The sequence below is a fragment of the Leopardus geoffroyi genome, chromosome B4 (genome assembly GCF_018350155.1).
Source record: "Leopardus geoffroyi isolate Oge1 chromosome B4, O.geoffroyi_Oge1_pat1.0, whole genome shotgun sequence".
In the NCBI taxonomy this organism is placed as follows: domain Eukaryota; kingdom Metazoa; phylum Chordata; class Mammalia; order Carnivora; family Felidae; genus Leopardus; species Leopardus geoffroyi.
The window spans coordinates 54,009,784-54,028,325 of NC_059341.1; the positions used below are offsets into that span (position 1 = coordinate 54,009,784).

General features: G+C 35.4%; 2 protein-coding genes across 6 annotated transcripts in view; one reads left to right on the forward strand and one right to left on the reverse strand.

Annotated features, from left to right (window-relative positions):
- SLCO1A2 (solute carrier organic anion transporter family member 1A2) overlaps positions 1 to 18,542 on the reverse strand; it is a 126,400-nt gene that overhangs the window by 96,094 nt on the left and 11,764 nt on the right. The window lies entirely within an intron of this gene.
- Positions 2,815 to 14,420, forward strand: LOC123590361 (islet amyloid polypeptide). Its single transcript, XM_045463465.1, has 4 exons — positions 2,815 to 2,841; positions 8,354 to 8,550; positions 8,880 to 8,974; positions 14,030 to 14,420. The coding sequence occupies exons 3-4, from the start codon at positions 8,895 to 8,897 to the stop codon at positions 14,217 to 14,219; spliced, it is 270 nt and encodes an 89-aa protein (XP_045319421.1). The 5' UTR covers positions 2,815 to 2,841; positions 8,354 to 8,550; positions 8,880 to 8,894; the 3' UTR covers positions 14,220 to 14,420.

The window sequence follows — 18,542 nt, forward strand, 5'->3', positions numbered from 1 at the left end:
GGATATACTTAAGTTTATTCTCTTTATTTTTTGCATTTCTATTACTGGTTTTTGATTTGTGGTTACCATTAGGTTGATATATAACATCTTATGCATATAACAGTCTGTATTATACTGATGGTCACTTACGTCTGAACACATTCTAAAAGCACTAAATTTTTGCTTTCCCCCCTGCCATCTTTTAGGCATATAGTGTCATACTTTACATCTTTTTATTTTGTGAATCCCTTGACTGATTTTTATAGATATACTTAATTTTGCTACTTTTGTGCTTCCAAATTTTCTTACTCCTACTTATAGTCCTTCCTTTCCACTTGAAGAATCCCTTTTAACATTTCTTATAAGTCTGCTTTACTGGTGGTTAATCCCTTTAACTTTTGTTTGGGAAATTCTTTAGCTCTCCTTCTATTCTGAATGATAGCCTTGATCAATAGAATATTCTTGGCTGCAGGTTTTTTCCTTTCAGCACTTTGAATATATCATGCTACTCCCTTCTGGCCTATAAAGTTTCTGCTGAAAAATTAGCTAAGAGCCTTATAGGGTTTTCCTTGTATATAACTATTTTATTTTCTCTTGCTGTTTCAAAGATTCTTTATCGCTACTTTTTGCCATTTTAATTATTACATGCCTTAGTGTGGATATCCTTGGCTTGGTTTTGTTGGGGGCTCACTGTGCCTCTTGTATCTGAATTTCTGTTTCCTTCCCTGTATTCCAGTTATTATTTCTTCAAATAAAATTCTGCCCCCCTTTCTTTCTCTTCTTCTGGGATCCCTATAATACAAATGTTATTATGCTTGATAGTGTCACTGAGTTCCTTTGATCTATTCTTATTTTTTTATTACCTTTTTCTTCTTTTGTTCAGCATGATTGCTTTCCATTATTCTGTCCTCCAGGTCTCTGATCCATTCTTCTGCTTCCTCTAGTCTACTATTTTTTCCTTCTAGTGTATTTTTTTATTTCAGTTATTGAATTCTTTATCTCTGATGGTTCTTTAAATTTTCTCTTTGTCAAGGATGTCACTGAGGTCCTTCACTCTTTTCTCAGATCCAGTGAATATCTTTATGACCATGACTTTAAAATCTCTGTCAGACATATTACTTATCTCCGTTTTGTCTGATTTTGTCCCTTCCTTTCATTTGGAACATATTCCTTTAACTCCTCATTCTATCTAACTCTCTGTTTCTATGTGTTAGGTAAGTCAGCAATGTCTCCTGTTCTTGAAAGTAGTAGCCTTATGAAGAAGAAGCCCTGTAGTGCCCTGTGTAGTACATGTCCCCTGCTCACCAAAACCTGTCACTTTCTATAGGTGTAGTGTGCACCCTACTGCTGTGGCTAAGTGCATTTGCCTTCAGTCCAGCCATCTGCAATGGTTCTCTTTGCCTGTAGTGCCCAGGGTTTGGTTCCTGTGTTATTAATGGGCCAGTCTTGGGCCACTTTGGGTATGAATTGGGTGAGACTAGGCTTTTGACAGAGGTGTGGTCCCACCAAAGTCAGAACATTATCCCTCTGCTGTCCCCCTAAGAAGCTTGTTGGTGGGCAGGGCCTGAGGTCAGACCAGATATCTGTCTCCAGCCCATTGCTCAGACTGCAGTCAAACTGCTGTGTGTGGTTATCTTCCCCTCTCCCCAGGGTGGGTGTCACTTTGTGGTGGTGCTGGCTCCTGTCAGGGCTGCTTGCACACCACCACATTTGTGGCACCACTTTGGATGGACTCCTGCTGAGGGCAGGGTTGGAGAGAGTGTGTCCATAGAACAGTGTGGGGACATGGCATGAAGTGTTAGCAAATTTTGCACAAGTCTGCCATGAGAGGAGAGATGGCACTGTTTTGGAGAGCTGCAGAGGCTAGTTGGAGGGGGCGAGTCCACAGAAGAGCATGGAGGTGGAGGCATGTTGTTAGGCAGCTAGGTGGAGAGTGTTCATATGCTATTTCCCACAGGTGTCCATGTGTCTAGCTTGGGCGGTGGAGGAGGAAAATAGTGCCTGCCAGCTCCTTTGTTCTTGGTGTAGTCTCCCAAAGATCCCTGCCCTTCCTGCACATATTCTGAGATTAGTAAATAAATCTCCTTTCTATATACCCCAGACATCTTTCAAACTGCTGCTTCTATGCTATATCTAAGAAGGATTGTTTGTTATTCTGTCTCTTTAAGGGTGGTGACTCAGTTTCCTATCACCCTTCAGCTCTCCCAGAACTGATTTTTAAAATTCCAACTGTTAAGCTCTACTGACTGTTAAAACTCATGATGTTAATCCCCTCTGGTTTTCAAAGCCAAATGGTATGGAGATTTGTCTTCTCTGAACAGGTTCCCCTTACTTAAGATGCCCAATATGAGGTCTGTTCTCCCCTCTCTTTGCTTGCAGAGTCCCTCCCTCCTGGGGACAGTCCTGAAGTCAGTTTAGTTCCTCACTGAATTTCTGTTCTTCCTACCGTTTTTTGATTTGGCTTCTTCTTTATGTTTAGCTGTGGAGAGTCTATTCTGCCAGGCTTCAGGTCATTTTCTAGGTTATATACACTGATGTGGGTATTATGTAGGTGTATACATGGGATGAGGTGAGTTTGGGATCCTCCTACTCTGCCATCTTATAAGTACCCAAGATAGTTTTACAACTATGTAGCAACAACAAAAAAAATGTTTAGTGAAAAATCAGCTATAAACTATTACTATTTTTATGTTTTCTATTTTTGTATGAAAATATTGTGTATAGTTCAGCCATTGTATATAGACAATCTTGTATCATATTTTATCTCTCTAGAAAATAATATTCTATTTATCTATTCATCTGTCAACAGGCACTTAGGTTGTTTCCATACTTTGGATATTGTGAATATGCTGCAATGAACATGTAAGTAAGTCTTACATTGAATATCTTCAAGACAATGATGTTGTTTTCTTTGGATATATACACAGAAGTGGGATTGTTGGACCATACGCTAGTTCCATTTTTAATTTCTTAAGGAAGCTTCATAGTGTTTTCCATTGAACTAATCTACCAGCATTGTGCAAGAGTTCCAACATAGGATAATTTGAACATCAAAAAAGTGGGGATCAAAATACATGTATATTAAAATATAGGGGTTCATAATGAGAACCACCCCCATCCCCCCCAAAAAAACCTTTAAGGTCATATTTAGAGGATGCTTGAGAACCATCTCATTACTGTATGCAGAAAACTCATGAATGAGAGGAAAGAATGAAGTATATATCCTGCTTTTTCTTTAAAACTGTACCTCAAGGTAGTGAAATACTTAATGAAGAATGCTCTCCTTTATTGGAGAATTTCAGCAAATAAATGTAGAGGGAATAACAGAATTAGACTATCACTGGAAGCCTGTAATAAAACAATGGTTCTAGGCAATCATAACCAATGGTTGCTAAAATCAGAGTGAAAGGCTAATGGAGAACTCAGAATGGACAATGTGGCTGACAAAATCTGACCTCGCTGATCAGTCTTAATGCCATAAAAGAGATTCAACCAGATGTTGTAATGCAGTAGGAATAAACAGAATGACTGAAGCATTCTTACCTGAATGTGATCAAGCCTCTAGACCAAACAACCAGTATAGAGAAAATACAAGTGAGAAAGGAACACATTAAATGATACCTCATGATTGCCATCAGCAAAATCTGGGATGTGGGGAATTCTATACAATAAATGACCTGGTTTCTTTAATAAGTCAATGGTAGGAAAAAGAAAGGAAGGAAAATTATATATTAAAAGAGTCATGAGAGACAAAAAAACAAATGCAATCTTATTTAGATTCTGACTCTAACAGACTAACTAAAAATATTTTATAGACAACTGAAAAATGTGAACACTGATTGGATTATTTAATTATATTAAGGAATTACTGTAAAATTTCACTTTAGCTATACCAACAATTTTGTAGCTGTGTTGTATAAAGTATCCTTGTCTTTCATGAATATAAACCTGAAAAATGTTACATATAAAATTGTATAATGTTTAGGATTTGTTTTTAACAATCCGGTATGGAGTGGGAGGAAAGTAGGTAGGAATATAGAGAAAATAAGATAGATTTGTGATTTGATAATTATCAAAATTTTATATACATTTGAAAGTTTCTGTAAAAAAAATTAAATGTAAATATTTAAAAAAATCCATCTAATATTGATACAATCAAAATGTTTTATTTTTTTTAATTTTTTTAAATGTTTATTTATTTTTGAGAGAGAGAGAGAGAGAGAGAGAGAGTATGAGCAGAGTAGGGGCAGAGAGAGAGGGAGACACAGAATCCGAAGCAGGCTTCAGGCTCTGAGCTGTCAGCACAGAGCCCAATGAGGAGCTTGAACTCACAGACCATGAGATCATGACCTGAGCCGAAGTCGGACGCTCAACCGACTGAGCCACCCACGCGACCCTCAAAATGTTTTATTAAAATATTAGAGGAACAGGATAAAGAAGAAAAGTAAGTGTGCTGTTAAATGCTAATTCTTGAGGTGCTTGGCTGGCTCAGTTGGTAAAGCATGAAACTCTTGATCTCGGGGTTGAGTTCAAACCCCATGTTGGGTATAGAGATTACTTAAAAATCAATCAATAAATCAAGTAAATAAACTAACTAACTAACTAACTCTTTATCTTCCAGAGTAGGATATGTGCTGTCAGCACAGAGCCTGATTCAAGGCTTGATCTCATGAACCATGAGATTATGACCTGAGCTGAAACCAAGTCAGACACTTAACTGACTGAGCCCCCCAGGTGTCCTAAGAAGATATTATTTTCAAAATATGGAGAAAACAGCTAAAATCGCTAAAATTGATTACCTATGGCAAGCAAAATTCAGAGGTAGGCTGAAGGAAGACAGAAGACTGCTGTTTTTATTATTAGACTTCTGATAGTATTTGATTTTTAAAAATTGTAGACACACAAATTTGATAAAAAATAGAAATTATTTTCTAAAAGATTTATAAAATATATTTTATAAATTTGATGAAAAGCCCATTAATTTGTATTATTAATTATATCCTAACCTGGCTCTCATTTTTTTTTTAATTTTTTTTTTCAACGTTTATTTATTTTTGGGACAGAGAGAGACAGAGCATGAACGGGGGAGGAGCAGAGAGAGAGGGAGACACAGAATCGGAAACAGGCTCCAGGCTCTGAGCCATCAGCCCAGAGCCTGACGCGGGGCTCGAACTCACGGACCGCGAGATCTGACCTGGCTGAAGTCGGACGCTTAACCGACTGCGCCACCCAGGCGCCCCACCTGGCTCTCATTTTAATGCTCTGTTCCCATTCACTTGTTCTCCATACTTAATCCATTGTCAAATCATGTAATGATCCCAAATGTGATTTGAACTCATTTACTTTTCTACTGCTCTGCTATCACCCTATGTGTGGCATCACTGTCTCACATCTGGACACTGCCATAGTCTTCCAACAGATTTCCTGCTTTTACTCTTGCTCCCCTCTGATCCAGTCCACCCACAGTAGTCAGCCTGATGTTTTCTTTATTATTTTTTTATTACTTTCTTTATTTGAGTGTAGTTGACTTACGTTACATTTGTTTCAGATGTACAACACCACATTGATTTTTTAACGCTATAATCATCTTTACACCAATTTCTCCTTCAATTACCTGAATTTTCACATGTTGTTTCTCAGATCTTAAACACTTTCCATTACTTTTTCCTTTGTCATCTCTTATGGTTTAGGATTCAACTTAAACATCACCACTTTTCTTTCTCTCACTACCAAATTAGTTTTCTCCACAGCACTTCACCTTGTAATTACATATTCACTTGTTCACTTTCTTTGATTTTGTTTCCTTCACTGGCTCTAAGCTCCCATGACAGCAGGGACTTGGCTTTGTTCACTGTTGTAGCTCTAGTCCCTAGAACATTCCCTATCATAGAATGTGTCCTTAATCAGTGTTTATTGAATCATTGAATAAATGGAATGTGCAATAAACCAGATTTTCTCAAACTTTAGTGTGCATACAGTCACCCAGGGAAGATATTTTTAAATTAAAAAAAATTTGTTTTCAATGTTTATTTATTTTTGAGAGACAGAGCATGAATGGGAGTTGGGGCAGAGAGAGAGGGAGACACAGAATCTGAAGCAGACTCCAGCTCTGAGCTGGGCTCAAACTCACAAAGCATGAGATCATGACCTGAGCCGAAGTCAGAGACCTAACTGACTGAGCCATCCAGGCACCCCAGGAAAATCTTTTCTTAAATGAACATTCCGATTCAGTAGCTCTGGGGTGGGGCCTGAAATTCTAACAAGCTTCCAAATAAGGCCAAAACTGTCATGGCATTACTTACGCTTGGACTAGCAAGGCTAAAGTGGGTACAAAGATGAGCGACAGTAATGTTTGTCATGTAGGAAGGAGCTTATTATCTGGTAATGGAGTTACCTCATAAAGACAATCTACCACCTCCACTTTCAATGGTGTAGGAAGCACGAAAGACCTAAAGCTCTTACAGATTGGGATAGATGTTGACCTTACCAAACATTATACAAGACTGCCTAAGGCCATATTTGGCTGCAACTGAGTCATTTGAAGTGTTATAATAAGATACATTTACAGGAAGGAATTAGCAATTCAGTATATGAGAACAGAGATCCTTTATAACAAAGAAATAAATATCATGGAACAAGGAGATGAGAATTTGAATTTCACTTTGCCCTGAGTAGCTGTGCAACTTTAAGCGCCCACTTACATTCTCTGAATCACTGTATCATCATCTAATGATGAAAACAGACGTGTGAAGATGAAGTGAGGAATCATATATCAATTAAATAACTATGACTGACATAAGGTAGCCCTTAAAAAGATTCAGGTTCTCCTGTTCCTTTCTTAGGTAGAACATTTTCCTTATAACATTAATTTCCTACAGAGAGAGAGAACCAATTTTTGAATGTTATGTTTGGCACCTTCAACATCTCAGAGAGGAAAAAAAAATAGGGAAATAAAATAAATATGTAGCTAAAAGCAGGTATTTTGGTTTAAAGGAACACTAGACCATAAATCAGAAAAACCAAGCTTTGGCTCAAGGTTTCAACATGAACTAGATGTATAATGCTGAATAAGCTATTTAACATCTCTGGGCTTCTGTTATCTTTTCTAAATCATTGTATACACTTTGTTAAATACATCAATTATTTTCTTACAGGAAATTAGCATTCTTCCAAATCACTTGATTTTTAAAAATATTTTTTAAGTTTATTTATTTATTTTAAGAGAGAGAAAGAGACAGAGAGAGGATGAGTGGGGGAGGGGCAGAGAACGAGGTAGAGAGAATCCCAAGCAGGCTCCCAACTGTCAGGATGAACCTCCCCCACTCAGGGCTTGAACCCACGAACCATGAGCTAATGACCTGAGCCGAAATCAAGAGTCAGACGCTCAATCAACTGAGCCACCCAGGTATAACCCAAATCATTTAAGTTTATGTTTTCTTCTTTTTGGAATATCAGTAAATTTTACAGAAATATTAAAATTGCAGAATCATTGGATAATTAGAATAAGGATTGGGAAAACTGATTTTTTTCCTGAAATTTTTACTAACTACCCTCAAACTATATTACTAAGCTTTAAAGAATTATATGAGTTCAGTGAACTTATTTTTTTTTACTTGGAGTACTTCCATCTTTTTTAGGTTGCATAGATATGCATATTTCCACAAGCATTTGGAATTTGTCTTACTTGCTACATCGGCTGTTGTCATAACTTAGAACATTAACTTAAATGTAACTTAGGAATACAAGAAAAGAAAGAACAATTTGGAGAAAATAAAAATAACAAATTAAATATTCTTTCAAAGTAATTGTGATGTTTCTCTGTAATAATAGAAAAAGTCAGCAAAAAAATTCTTAATCACACAGATATGTGTCCCTATTTAAATGCTGACAAATGAATTTGGGGATTGAAAATTATTGTTTTGCTGCCTTTAATCTTCCATCCCCATTTCATTATAAGTAGCTTTCGATTTCTTTCTGTCCCCACCCCCCGTCTTTTTAAGTGTCTTTTTTTATCCACCCTGGCCTCATAGTTTACTCTACTACTGAATGTTCATGGAATTAAGCCATTGGGGTCATTTGGCTTTAGCTTCCTCATTAGATTCTTCAATGTCCCTGGCTTCACTCTTTGCATATAAACACATTTGTTATTCTTAATCACTTCTTTCTATCAATCCTTTACTAGAGCATACCATTTAATCTTTGAAAATCCACTCTTGTATTTCACAAAAATGGAAAATTCAAACTTCTGCTGTGTGTGACACACCATTAACTGCACAAAGACACTCTGTATCTGCTACCTTAATATTTACTGATGTGTTAATGTAATATAATAATGACCCATCTGCTTCTGCTGTCTATGAGGCACTTTCTATAGGGATGGAAATTAATGACAGTTTCTCTGAGCTGCCTGATGTCAGAGCCGGGAAAGGTATGAAGAGTATATAAGAGCTGGATTACTCATTGGCAAGTGTGGGGGCAAATACTCCAGTGGATGCAAGCTTGGGATTGTTTATAAAGCTTTCTTACCATTAGAGGCATTCTCTGATATTGCTGACACTGAAACACTAAAAGGTAAAGAGCTTCCTGTTTATGGGAAAATATCATTTGTTTAGGGAAGCTTAGATTTGGGATCAAATATATACTTATTTCAAAGAAAGGCTAAAGCAATAATGTGGTATAATATCAACTTTCCAGATTGTTTAGAGAAGGAAATTGGGAAACTGAAAATTTTGAAAATATTTGAAAATTGTTTAAACAGTATCAAGAGACTGTATCAATAAAATTGCTATATTTGGAGATTATGTTTAAAGAGATTTTTTTAAAGTAGGCTCTAGTCTCAAGTTCCATCAATCAGAGCTATAAGACATTTCTTGATTTCGATGCTGAATTATTCTTTTCAGAAAATTTGAGAAACAATGTGCCTCCTGAAACTTCCAGTAGTTCTCATTGTGCTCTTGGTTGCACTACACCATCTGAAAGCTACCCCCATTGAAAGGTTAGTAACAAAAAATCCTGTTTCTTTTGTAAAATGTGGGGAAATTAGAATTAAAAACTGCTATATAACTAACAGCCCTTATGCCATTAGATTTCTGATGAAATCATGCTTAAGAATAGTACATTAAACTGTTTATCTGTTCCTTGAATTCTGTGTTCTTTAAAGAATAACACCAGTGGTTGATGACTTTCTGACAGAACTGACAGAAAGGAATGGAATAGTTCCAGTTTTATCAAGAAATATGCTTTTGCATAAAAGACTCTTAAAAACTGAGAACAAACTGAGGGGGGGTGGGAGGGCAGGAAGGGTGGGTGATGGTTATTGAGGAGGGCACCTTTTGGGATGAGCACTGGGTGTTGTATGGAAACCAATTTGACAATAAATTTCATATTAAAAATAAAAATAAAAAGAAAAAGAAATATGCTTTTGGAACCTAGAGGGGCAAAACCAGAACATGAAGCAGGAAAAGCCAAGGGTAGTATTTTCCACTATATTAACCTGATTCTAAAACAAACTGTAAAAACTTAATTAAAGCATATATTTTATAACAGGTGGGATTTTATTGTCTATTTACAGATTTCTTTTTCTCCTTGGAGGGCTCTGGCAATATCCTGAACTTTTACATCTCTTTCTGGAAATCAAAATACATAGAAATAATCAGGGGGCAAATTAAAAATTTTAAGAACTAGTTAAAAAGCCATTTGTAGTCAGGCTCTGGGCTGATGGTTCAGAGCCTGGAGCCTGCTTCGGATTCTGTATCTCCCTCTCTCTGCCCCTCCCCCGTTCATGCTCTGTCTGTCTCAAAAATAAATAAATGTTTAAAAAAATTAAAAAAAAAAAAAAAAAGGTGGCTCAGTCGGTTAAGCGTCCGACTTCAGCTCAGGTCACGATCTTGCGGTCCATGGGTTGGAGCCCTGCGTCGGGCTCTGGGCTAATGGCTCAGAGCCTGGAGCCTGCTTTGGATTCTGTGTCTCCCTCTCTCTCTCTGCCCCTCTCCCGTTCATGCTCTATCTCTCTCTGTCTCAAAAATAAATAAATGTTAAAAAAAATTTTTTTAAAAAGCCATATGCTCTTAGGGTTTTTTTTTTTCTATATTGTTAACTGTTTTGTTAATGAAATAAAATTATAAAAAAATATATTCTTCATAAGATTACTTCTGAGCTGCATTAAATGTAAATTAATACTTCTTAAAAATGAATTCAGTAGGTAGCATGTTCACCAGGATTTCCTAAAAAGGTTTATTTGAGAAGGTGTCATGTCATTTAACTGGTAATATTTTAAGGAAGTCTAAAAACTATCAGGTGATAATGTTAGCAGTAATTACAACTTTCAAGTGGAAAGCCTTTAAAACTGTAATTCTTTTATTTAAAAGATTCTCAAGTCCAAATGCATGCATATGTCATATACAATATAGTGAGGGTTTGTTTGTACTTAAATCAGTTTGACTCCTTGTAGTCTTTTAGGACTGAACTTACATGTTCTTTAACACCAAAGAGAGTTAAGTTTATTTTTTAAGAGTTTGCTTTAAGTCATATTAGAACTTTTCTCATAGAATTATTAGCATCTTGTCCATTTTCCCTTGGGGTGTTTTTTCATTGAGGTGACAATTTGTAGTGATATGTATATTTCTACAGCACCCACATGAAACAAATAGCAAGAGTTATCAGACTTCCTTTGTCCTTTCAGGCTTATCGAATTTACAGGATGTTCTCAGAATTGACTCTGATTTTCAATTGGATTTTTGTGGATAAAAATAACTAAAACTGACATGAAGTTTCTGGTAAACCAGCAGAACAATAGAATGACAGGAAAATTAGCAGTATTACTTCATAATTCTGTCTATATCTTGATCTTTTCTTTCATTAGGTATAGACATTTGATAAGCATCTTTATGCAGTATGGCTTCATGGATATTAGTTTATTAGGAAGTGAACTTCACTTGAAAATAAAATAGTATATAACATTATTATCAAGTTATTTTCACAATCTCTTACTTAGAATCTTTATTAGAAATACTTGTAAAGCATTCTTCAAATTGCTCTTTAATGGGTTTCCTGAAATGAGTATGTCTGGTCATTTTTTTAATGAAAATTTATCATCCTGAGCTGTTCAACCATGTAATATTCTATAACCTCAAAAAAAAGCTTCTTGAGAAAGCTTCTTCAGAAAATGACTCAAATTTCAAACACCTTTAAAAGACAAAGCTGATGTTGATTTATCATTCATTGAATGTGATTTTTCTCATAAAATTTAATCATCTCACTTGAGATCTTTTTTAACTTCTACACATGTATGAGGTGAGATTAAGAAGTAACAAACTTGGGGCACCTGGGTGGCTCACTCGGTTAAGCGTCAGACACTTGATTTCAGCTCAGGTCATGATCTCACAGTTGGTGGGACTGAGCCCTACATTGGGCTCTGGGCTGATGGCACAGAGCCTGCAATGGGATCCTCTCTCTCCCTCTCTCTCTGCTCCCCCTCGTGCTCTCTCTCTCTCTCTAAAATAAAAAAATAAACAGTTCAAAAAATCTTAAAATAAAAAAAAGAAGTAACAAACAGACTTTACAAGTCATACTAAAAAATAGTTATTTAATACTCTTGACTGGAGCAACAGGATCATACATTTGCCCACACCTTTTAAACACTCAGTTGTAGACCTGCTTAGCAGATAATCAGAGATTATCTAACAGTATAATTAACAAAGTTTTCAAGCTATACACATAGGAGCTTGCTGTAGGAATTATGTAAATTATGTAAATTATGTAAAACCACTGGCTTCTGAACCAATGTTCAGAACCTTCATACCTATATTTCTTTCTCAGTTTATACTTATACTTCCACAAATGAATATCGAGAGCTAGAGCAGGGATACAGTTTAAAACTTTTAAAAACCCTGAAACTGAGGTGTTTTTAAAGAGAGACAATTTAAGAGTGATACTTTAGCTTACAGTCTTCACTTTTCAAACTCTTAAAGTTAAGGACATATGCACGTGTATAAATTGTCAATAGCTTTGAACCAGTGTTTGTTACTAGATGCTAGGCAAGCCTTGCCTACCCAAGTAGTTAAAGAGAACAAAATGCCTGAAAGTAGGGGCGTGATGCCTTTTACTAACCATTTAGTCTGTCTTTTTCCATCCTAATAATAGTTTGGAATAGGATCTTGTACATACTGTTGCTATGTTTACATGAAAAGTTGTGTTTGTGAAAGCATTTGCACAATAATGAAATCAGTCATCGTAAAAGCTCTTAATATTTCTGTTTAGTAGAATGATGGTTCTTCTGGCTAACCCAAATAAGATAACATTTTGGTTGGAATAATTTTAAATCCTGTTACAGACCTTGAGAGCAATTATCAAAGTACCACTCAGATATTTAGCAAATAGACTAGTTCACACTCTACTCCAAGCATTTGCCAAACCAAATGTTCCATATCGGAACAGATATCACCTTTCCAATTTCACTCAGAACTTTATTTATTTCTTTATGTTTATTAATTTGAAGTGTTTGGGTCAAATTCTAATTTCTGCTTTTTTCACGAAAAGTTTATTCTGTTTCAGAATTAAATGTCTGATGTATGAATTATTGGTTTAATCCTTAAAAAGTATTAAATCATTCTTTGGAAATGCACATTGGCCGTGCTTACGACACATGCAAAGAGAAATAATTAAATAGATAATATGAATAATACTATCATATATACCAAGTAATTATGTCTCAGAGTGGATTTCCTTTGCCTGAATAATTGGTTTGTCAGCATACACTTAGACTCAACCCAATACCTAATACCAGAAGGTATCATCCAGATACCTAATGCCATAAGAAATTATTGTATTTAGGAAAAAATATGAGAATAAAAACCCTCAAGTTTCACATGAGATTTAAAAACACCCTGAGGCTACCACTATACAGAGATACAGATAAGAAGTACTCTCCACATAAAGTAAACACATTTAAATAAAATATATGCATTTTGCCCCAAATTATGTAAAACCACTGGCTTCTGAACATTGCTTCATACCTATATTTCTTTCTCAGTTTATACTTATCCTAAGTTTTACCAATTTTTTATTTCTATGGAGCTGAAATTAAAACATTTCCCTAGCTTTTATAATCATCTACAAAAAGGAAGCATGTTATTATTCTGTATCCATTTCCAATATCATTTTGAGAGCGCATTAAAACAAAAGGTGGTACAAAAATGTAGAGTTGACATAAATAAATTCTGTAAAAAGAAACAAAAGTTAAAATTCAAATCAATTATTTAACCATAGTGATCATTTCTGACTTACCTATAATATTATTATGCAATTGTTCCAGCTGGCCGAAAGAATGTGGTGAACATTAATACTATTAATATAAAAAAGTCTTTTAGTTTTAACATTCAGCCTAGTCTTATCATTAAAATTGTTAAAAGGAACTAAGTAGGTGGCAGAAAGATAGTAACATTCGTGTATTTATATTAAGAGTAACAGAACTCCCACACTACAATAGTCCAAGTGTAGGAACAGATGGTAAATTTGATTCTCTTGAGACTTTATGATACTTGAAATTTCTTTCTTAACACCCCTGATTTGATGATCTCAGGGAACTTAACAAAAATATCTTACACTGCTTAATTTTTATTAGAAAGATGTGGGAAATGAATATGTGTTTAATTCTACATATTCCAGATTCCATATACATTTTCTATTCTAAATGCTTTTTATATATTGGGAACTAGATTCATCAAGATTTAGAAGAATATAACATAAGGAAACCTTTTATTATTATTGTTACTGTTTAGAATATATTCTGAAGTTTCAAAGGATCATACTGGGAAATTCAACATTGACTATAATGGAAGTTTTACTGTATGATTTCCTAGTCAAAAATCGATTCTGCTGCATTTTCAAGGTGTCAAAAAAAAAAAAATCTGTTATCCAGCTGTTTCCAAACCAAAACACTGAGTTACTTATGTAAAAGTAACCAGTTCCAATTGATATATTTGTTGTCACATTAATATATCCAACCATGAGTCTAAGTCTCTAACCTTTCATATTTGTTCTATGCCACCAGTAACCAAGTGGAAAAGCGGAAATGCAACACTGCCACATGTGCGACCCAACGCCTGGCAAATTTCTTAATTCGTTCCAGCAACAATCTTGGTGCCATTCTTTCTCCTACCAATGTGGGATCCAATACATATGGAAAGAGGAGCACAATTCATATTTTAAACAGGGAACCCTTGAATTACTTACCCTTTTAGAGGTCAGTGTACCTCTAGAATTCTTCTTGTTTCATGTACAGATATTCTAGTGATTTCCTGTGTAATTTAACATTAGCATGAACCTGCGTCTGTATGTCCCATGTTTGTTGCCAGTACATATAAATTGTCTTGAAAAGAATTGTTTTAAATTTAACACTAATTAAGGTCCCGTAATAAAAAGTCAGTATCTTTAAAAGTGAAGTGTTCTTGTTATAGATTTTTATTTTAAAAACATTAAAAAGTCACTCTTTAGCTTGTATTGCTATGGCTGGAGTTTGAGAACAAAGGAGAAAATGGTATTTGGAAACTTGGTAAATTGTAAACAGTTAAGAGTAAAGTTAAGAACATTAAAAAAACCAGTAATCATAAGGACCGTTGTTAAGTAATTCATTTTGCATTAGATTTCTAAAATGAGATAAAATGCTACGTAAAAATTTTAATTAATTTTTGCTCTTACTCAGTCAAAATATTTTTTGAAATTATATTCTTTGCTGGATTTGCTGGTACTAGAGGTTATTTAAAAATCTTAAAGCAATTTGTGTTCATGAGGGTTTCATTGTGTGTTATCATCGATGTGCTTTTGGTAAACATATATACCTTTTATTCTGCTCAAGTGACTTTCAGCAAACCTCAGTCATATTCTGATGCAGCATATTGCAAAAGCAACTTGTGTTCCTATTAATCATGTTTTCAACTAAAAGACCACAGACTTCTGGGAATTGTATACTGTATGGTGATTTATTTTGTTTGTTAAACCAATTGAACATTTCTGGCAGAGGTTACATATGTATGATACATTTTTTTTTTGAAGGAAGCTGTTGAATTGGCTATGAACTGTAATGTTTCCCTCTAAGTCTCATTTATATAGGGGTATCTGCTTTTCTCTGTGAGTTAGTTACCTTTGGAAACAGCATTAACTGAGATAAATTGCTATCATGCTGTATTATGCCATTTCTAAAAACACTCAACTTGTATTTAAAAAAAAAAGTAGAAAAAAAAGCATCTCAATGTTAGTGAGAATCTGACTCATTGACTTGATTTATACATTAAAATTTCCCCTTATGAAGTATGCCTTAGATTGTCATATTATAGTTGTTTGTGTGTATAGGTGTATAGAAACAGGAGATGATATTTATAATGATTTATTTCATAAGTTGCATTTTGAAATAAATAATGTATAAATTCCTATTTGTGATATTAAACTGTTGGCCCTTCTTTCAAAGTGGAGTTGAGCTCAACATTTTAAATTAAGCAAGGTATGATTAAATTATAATTTCTTACACTTAGTTACTTAAAAAATTTCCCATAACAGTCTAGTGTATGTTTTTTAAATATTTATTTATTTTGAGAGAGAGAGAGAGACAGAGTGTGAGTGGGGGAGGGGCAGAGAGAGAGGGAGACATAGAATCTGAAGCAGGCTCCAGGCTCTGAGCCCAACACAGAGCCCAATGTGGGGCTCGAACTCACAAACCATGAGATCATAACCTGAGCTGAAGTCAGTCACTTAACCGACTGAGCCACCCAGGTGCTCCAATAACAGTCTACTTTAAATAAAACTGTATTGCATATCAACTCTATAGCAAAATTATGTGTGATTATAGTAACCTAACAACCTCTGGTGCTAAGGAGTGAAATGTAGTTAGGGTAGCTATGTAACTTATTCTAAGTGGGAGATTTTGGGAAAGAAAAGAATTTATTATATTGGTATAAGAGATATTAACAGTAGATGTCCATATAAATTTATTCATTAAATTTATCAAAGTGAAACATTTGAACAAATTCAGGATTATTTTCTTGGTTGGTAAGCCAATAGGAATCTCATAAAAGTTGGAAATGCCTTATTGCATGCAGTTTACCAAATACTTTCCCTGCTTTTTTATAATTGCCTTGTGAAAACAATGAGTAAAACTCAATTGATACAATTGGTGATATTAACAGTAAGTTTTGGGAACTACATTTATCCCAACCTTTCTTGTTGTGTCTTGGATACTTGAAATCATAGGTACTTTCGAATAATCTAGAAGTGAGTTAAGCCTCCAAATACTAACATGCATGGCACAAGTTATATTTCACTAAACTACTAAAAATACAAATAATTTCCCTATCTTCCATGTTGCAATACAGAGTTAGACAAGAATTTATTTAGTAAAACTCCATTTAAAACTTCTGGAAATTCTCTTGGAGTGCCTGGGTGGCTCAGTTAGTTAAGTGTCCTGTCTGATTCTTGGTTTCGGCTTAGGTCATGATCTCATGGTTTCGTGAATTCAGGCTCCGTGTCTGGCTCTGTGCTGACAGCCTGGATTCTGCTTGGGATTCTCTCTCTTTCTCTCTCTCTCTCTGCCCTTTTCCCACTCATGTTGTCTCTGTCTCTCTCAAAATAAATAAATTAATAAAAAAAAACTTCTGGAAATTCTCTTGAGCATTTTGAGAAACATTATGCAATGAACATCTTACTTCTGTGAAGCCTGAATATCATTATTACCTAGCAATATTATGTAGAATACCTTTTGGTCAAGAGAAGGAAAGCTTGTGGGTCCAAAGCTCCTTAAGCTGAGTACAAAACAGACTTTTTAAATAAAGTAGGAGGAAGTATTCTTTGTCTACCGATTCTTCTTTACACACACACACACGCACACACACTATCCAAAGCTATGGAAAGATTCATCTTACACTCAGTGCATTTCTAGTAGACATTATAGTGCTCACCAGTATCCTCTCTTTCCTGAACCTACAAGAGATTATAGTCTCAACCCTTTTGCATTTAAGTGAGGCCATTTGGCTGATTCTGGCCAAATATTAGCGAAGTGATATGTCATTTTCAGACTGATCCAGTAGGTAAAAAGCCTACAGTTTTCAATCTTTCTCTTTCCTATACTGCAGCAGTTCCTGATGAGGATGGACACATCCATCAGGTAGGAGCTCTGAGTGACTTCATGGAGAACATTCCATTCTTGGACACAGAGTGTTATCAAGAAATAAACTTTTGGGGTGCCTGGGTGGCGCAGTCGGTTAAGCGTCCGACTTCAGCCAGGTCACGATCTCACGGTCCGTGAGTTCGAGCCCCGCGTCGGGCTCTGGGCTGATGGCTCGGAGCCTGGAGCCTGTTTCCGATTCTGTGTCTCCCTCTCTCTCTGCCCCTCCCCCGTTCATGCTCTGTCTCTCTCTGTCCCAAAAATAAATAAACGTTGAAAAAAAAAATTAAAAAAAAAAATAAAAAAAAAAAAGAAATAAACTTTTATAACTTATCTACAACCCACCATAATACAATAACCAAACTCTAACTTTTACTCAACCTAACAAACCTGCTTCTCCTATCGGCTTTATGAATAATAGCATAAGCATTCTCTCACTATAACTCAGTCTTGACATCTTAGAATTATCACCAATTGCTCAAATTCCTCACTCCACACATTCAAATCAGTTACCAGGACACATGTACTTGGAAGTCCCCTTGCTACTAAGGTATGTTTCTCCTTTCTTCTCCCATTGCCAATAATGTAACTTCAACCTCTTTACTGCAAGTCAGGACCCTACAGCAACCTGCAGATAGTTCTCCAACGTCCAGTATTTTCTGCCATTCTATACACCAATGCCTAAAGCACATTTATTACATCAGTCTTCTACACAGAAGTTTTAAAAGGCATGTTGTTAATCTACTAAAATCCATCAAATTCTTTAGCCTAACATTCAAGTCTCACCACAAACTAACCCCAGTCTTCTTTTCCAGCTATACTGCGTAGCATCTCACTTTATACATTTATTCCCTGTCAAACTCTGGTTGTTTTAGTTGTTCCTAAACTGATATCATCACATATCCTCTTCTTTTCCAGTCTCTGTCTCTTCCCTCCACTCCCTCCAAGCTGAACAACTGTCCCCAGTGCAGCCTTTTGAAACCTTTTAATGACAAAGTCAAGAATCTTTCATCATTCCTTTCCTGAGTATGATTTCTCCACCCACTGAGCTGCCATCACACTTTGAGGATATATTTCAGATTCAAAAGAAATACATTATTTTATATTATATCACTATTTGTATTAAAAATACTATGTTGTTATGTTGTTGCTGTCTTATTTGGGTAACTGACACATTTCTCTTCAACATTGCTAGGTTCCTAAGGGCAGAAACTAGGACTTAGTCTCCATTCCATGAATTTTCTATTTTACAATCAAGGAGCTTAAGCCTATTTGCACATTCTGGAGAAAGGTAAGCTACTTGAACGATTTCCTTTTTCTGTTCTTGATATTGTTCTGGCACAGAGCTTAACAGTTTTTGTTTTCTGAAAATTACTTGACATTCACTTTTGGTATGGAATATACCTTACAT

What these genes read in the sequence shown, in the direction of transcription:
- LOC123590361 (XM_045463465.1), top strand. Translation starts at nt 8,895, where the DNA reads ATGTGCCTCCTGAAACTTCCAGTAGTTCTCATTGTGCTCTTGGTTGCA. An exon ending in AAAGCTACCCCCATTGAAAG is followed by an intron (nt 8,975 to 14,029) that starts GTTAGTAACAAA and finishes CTATGCCACCAG; the next exon opens with TAACCAAGTGGAAAAGCGGA.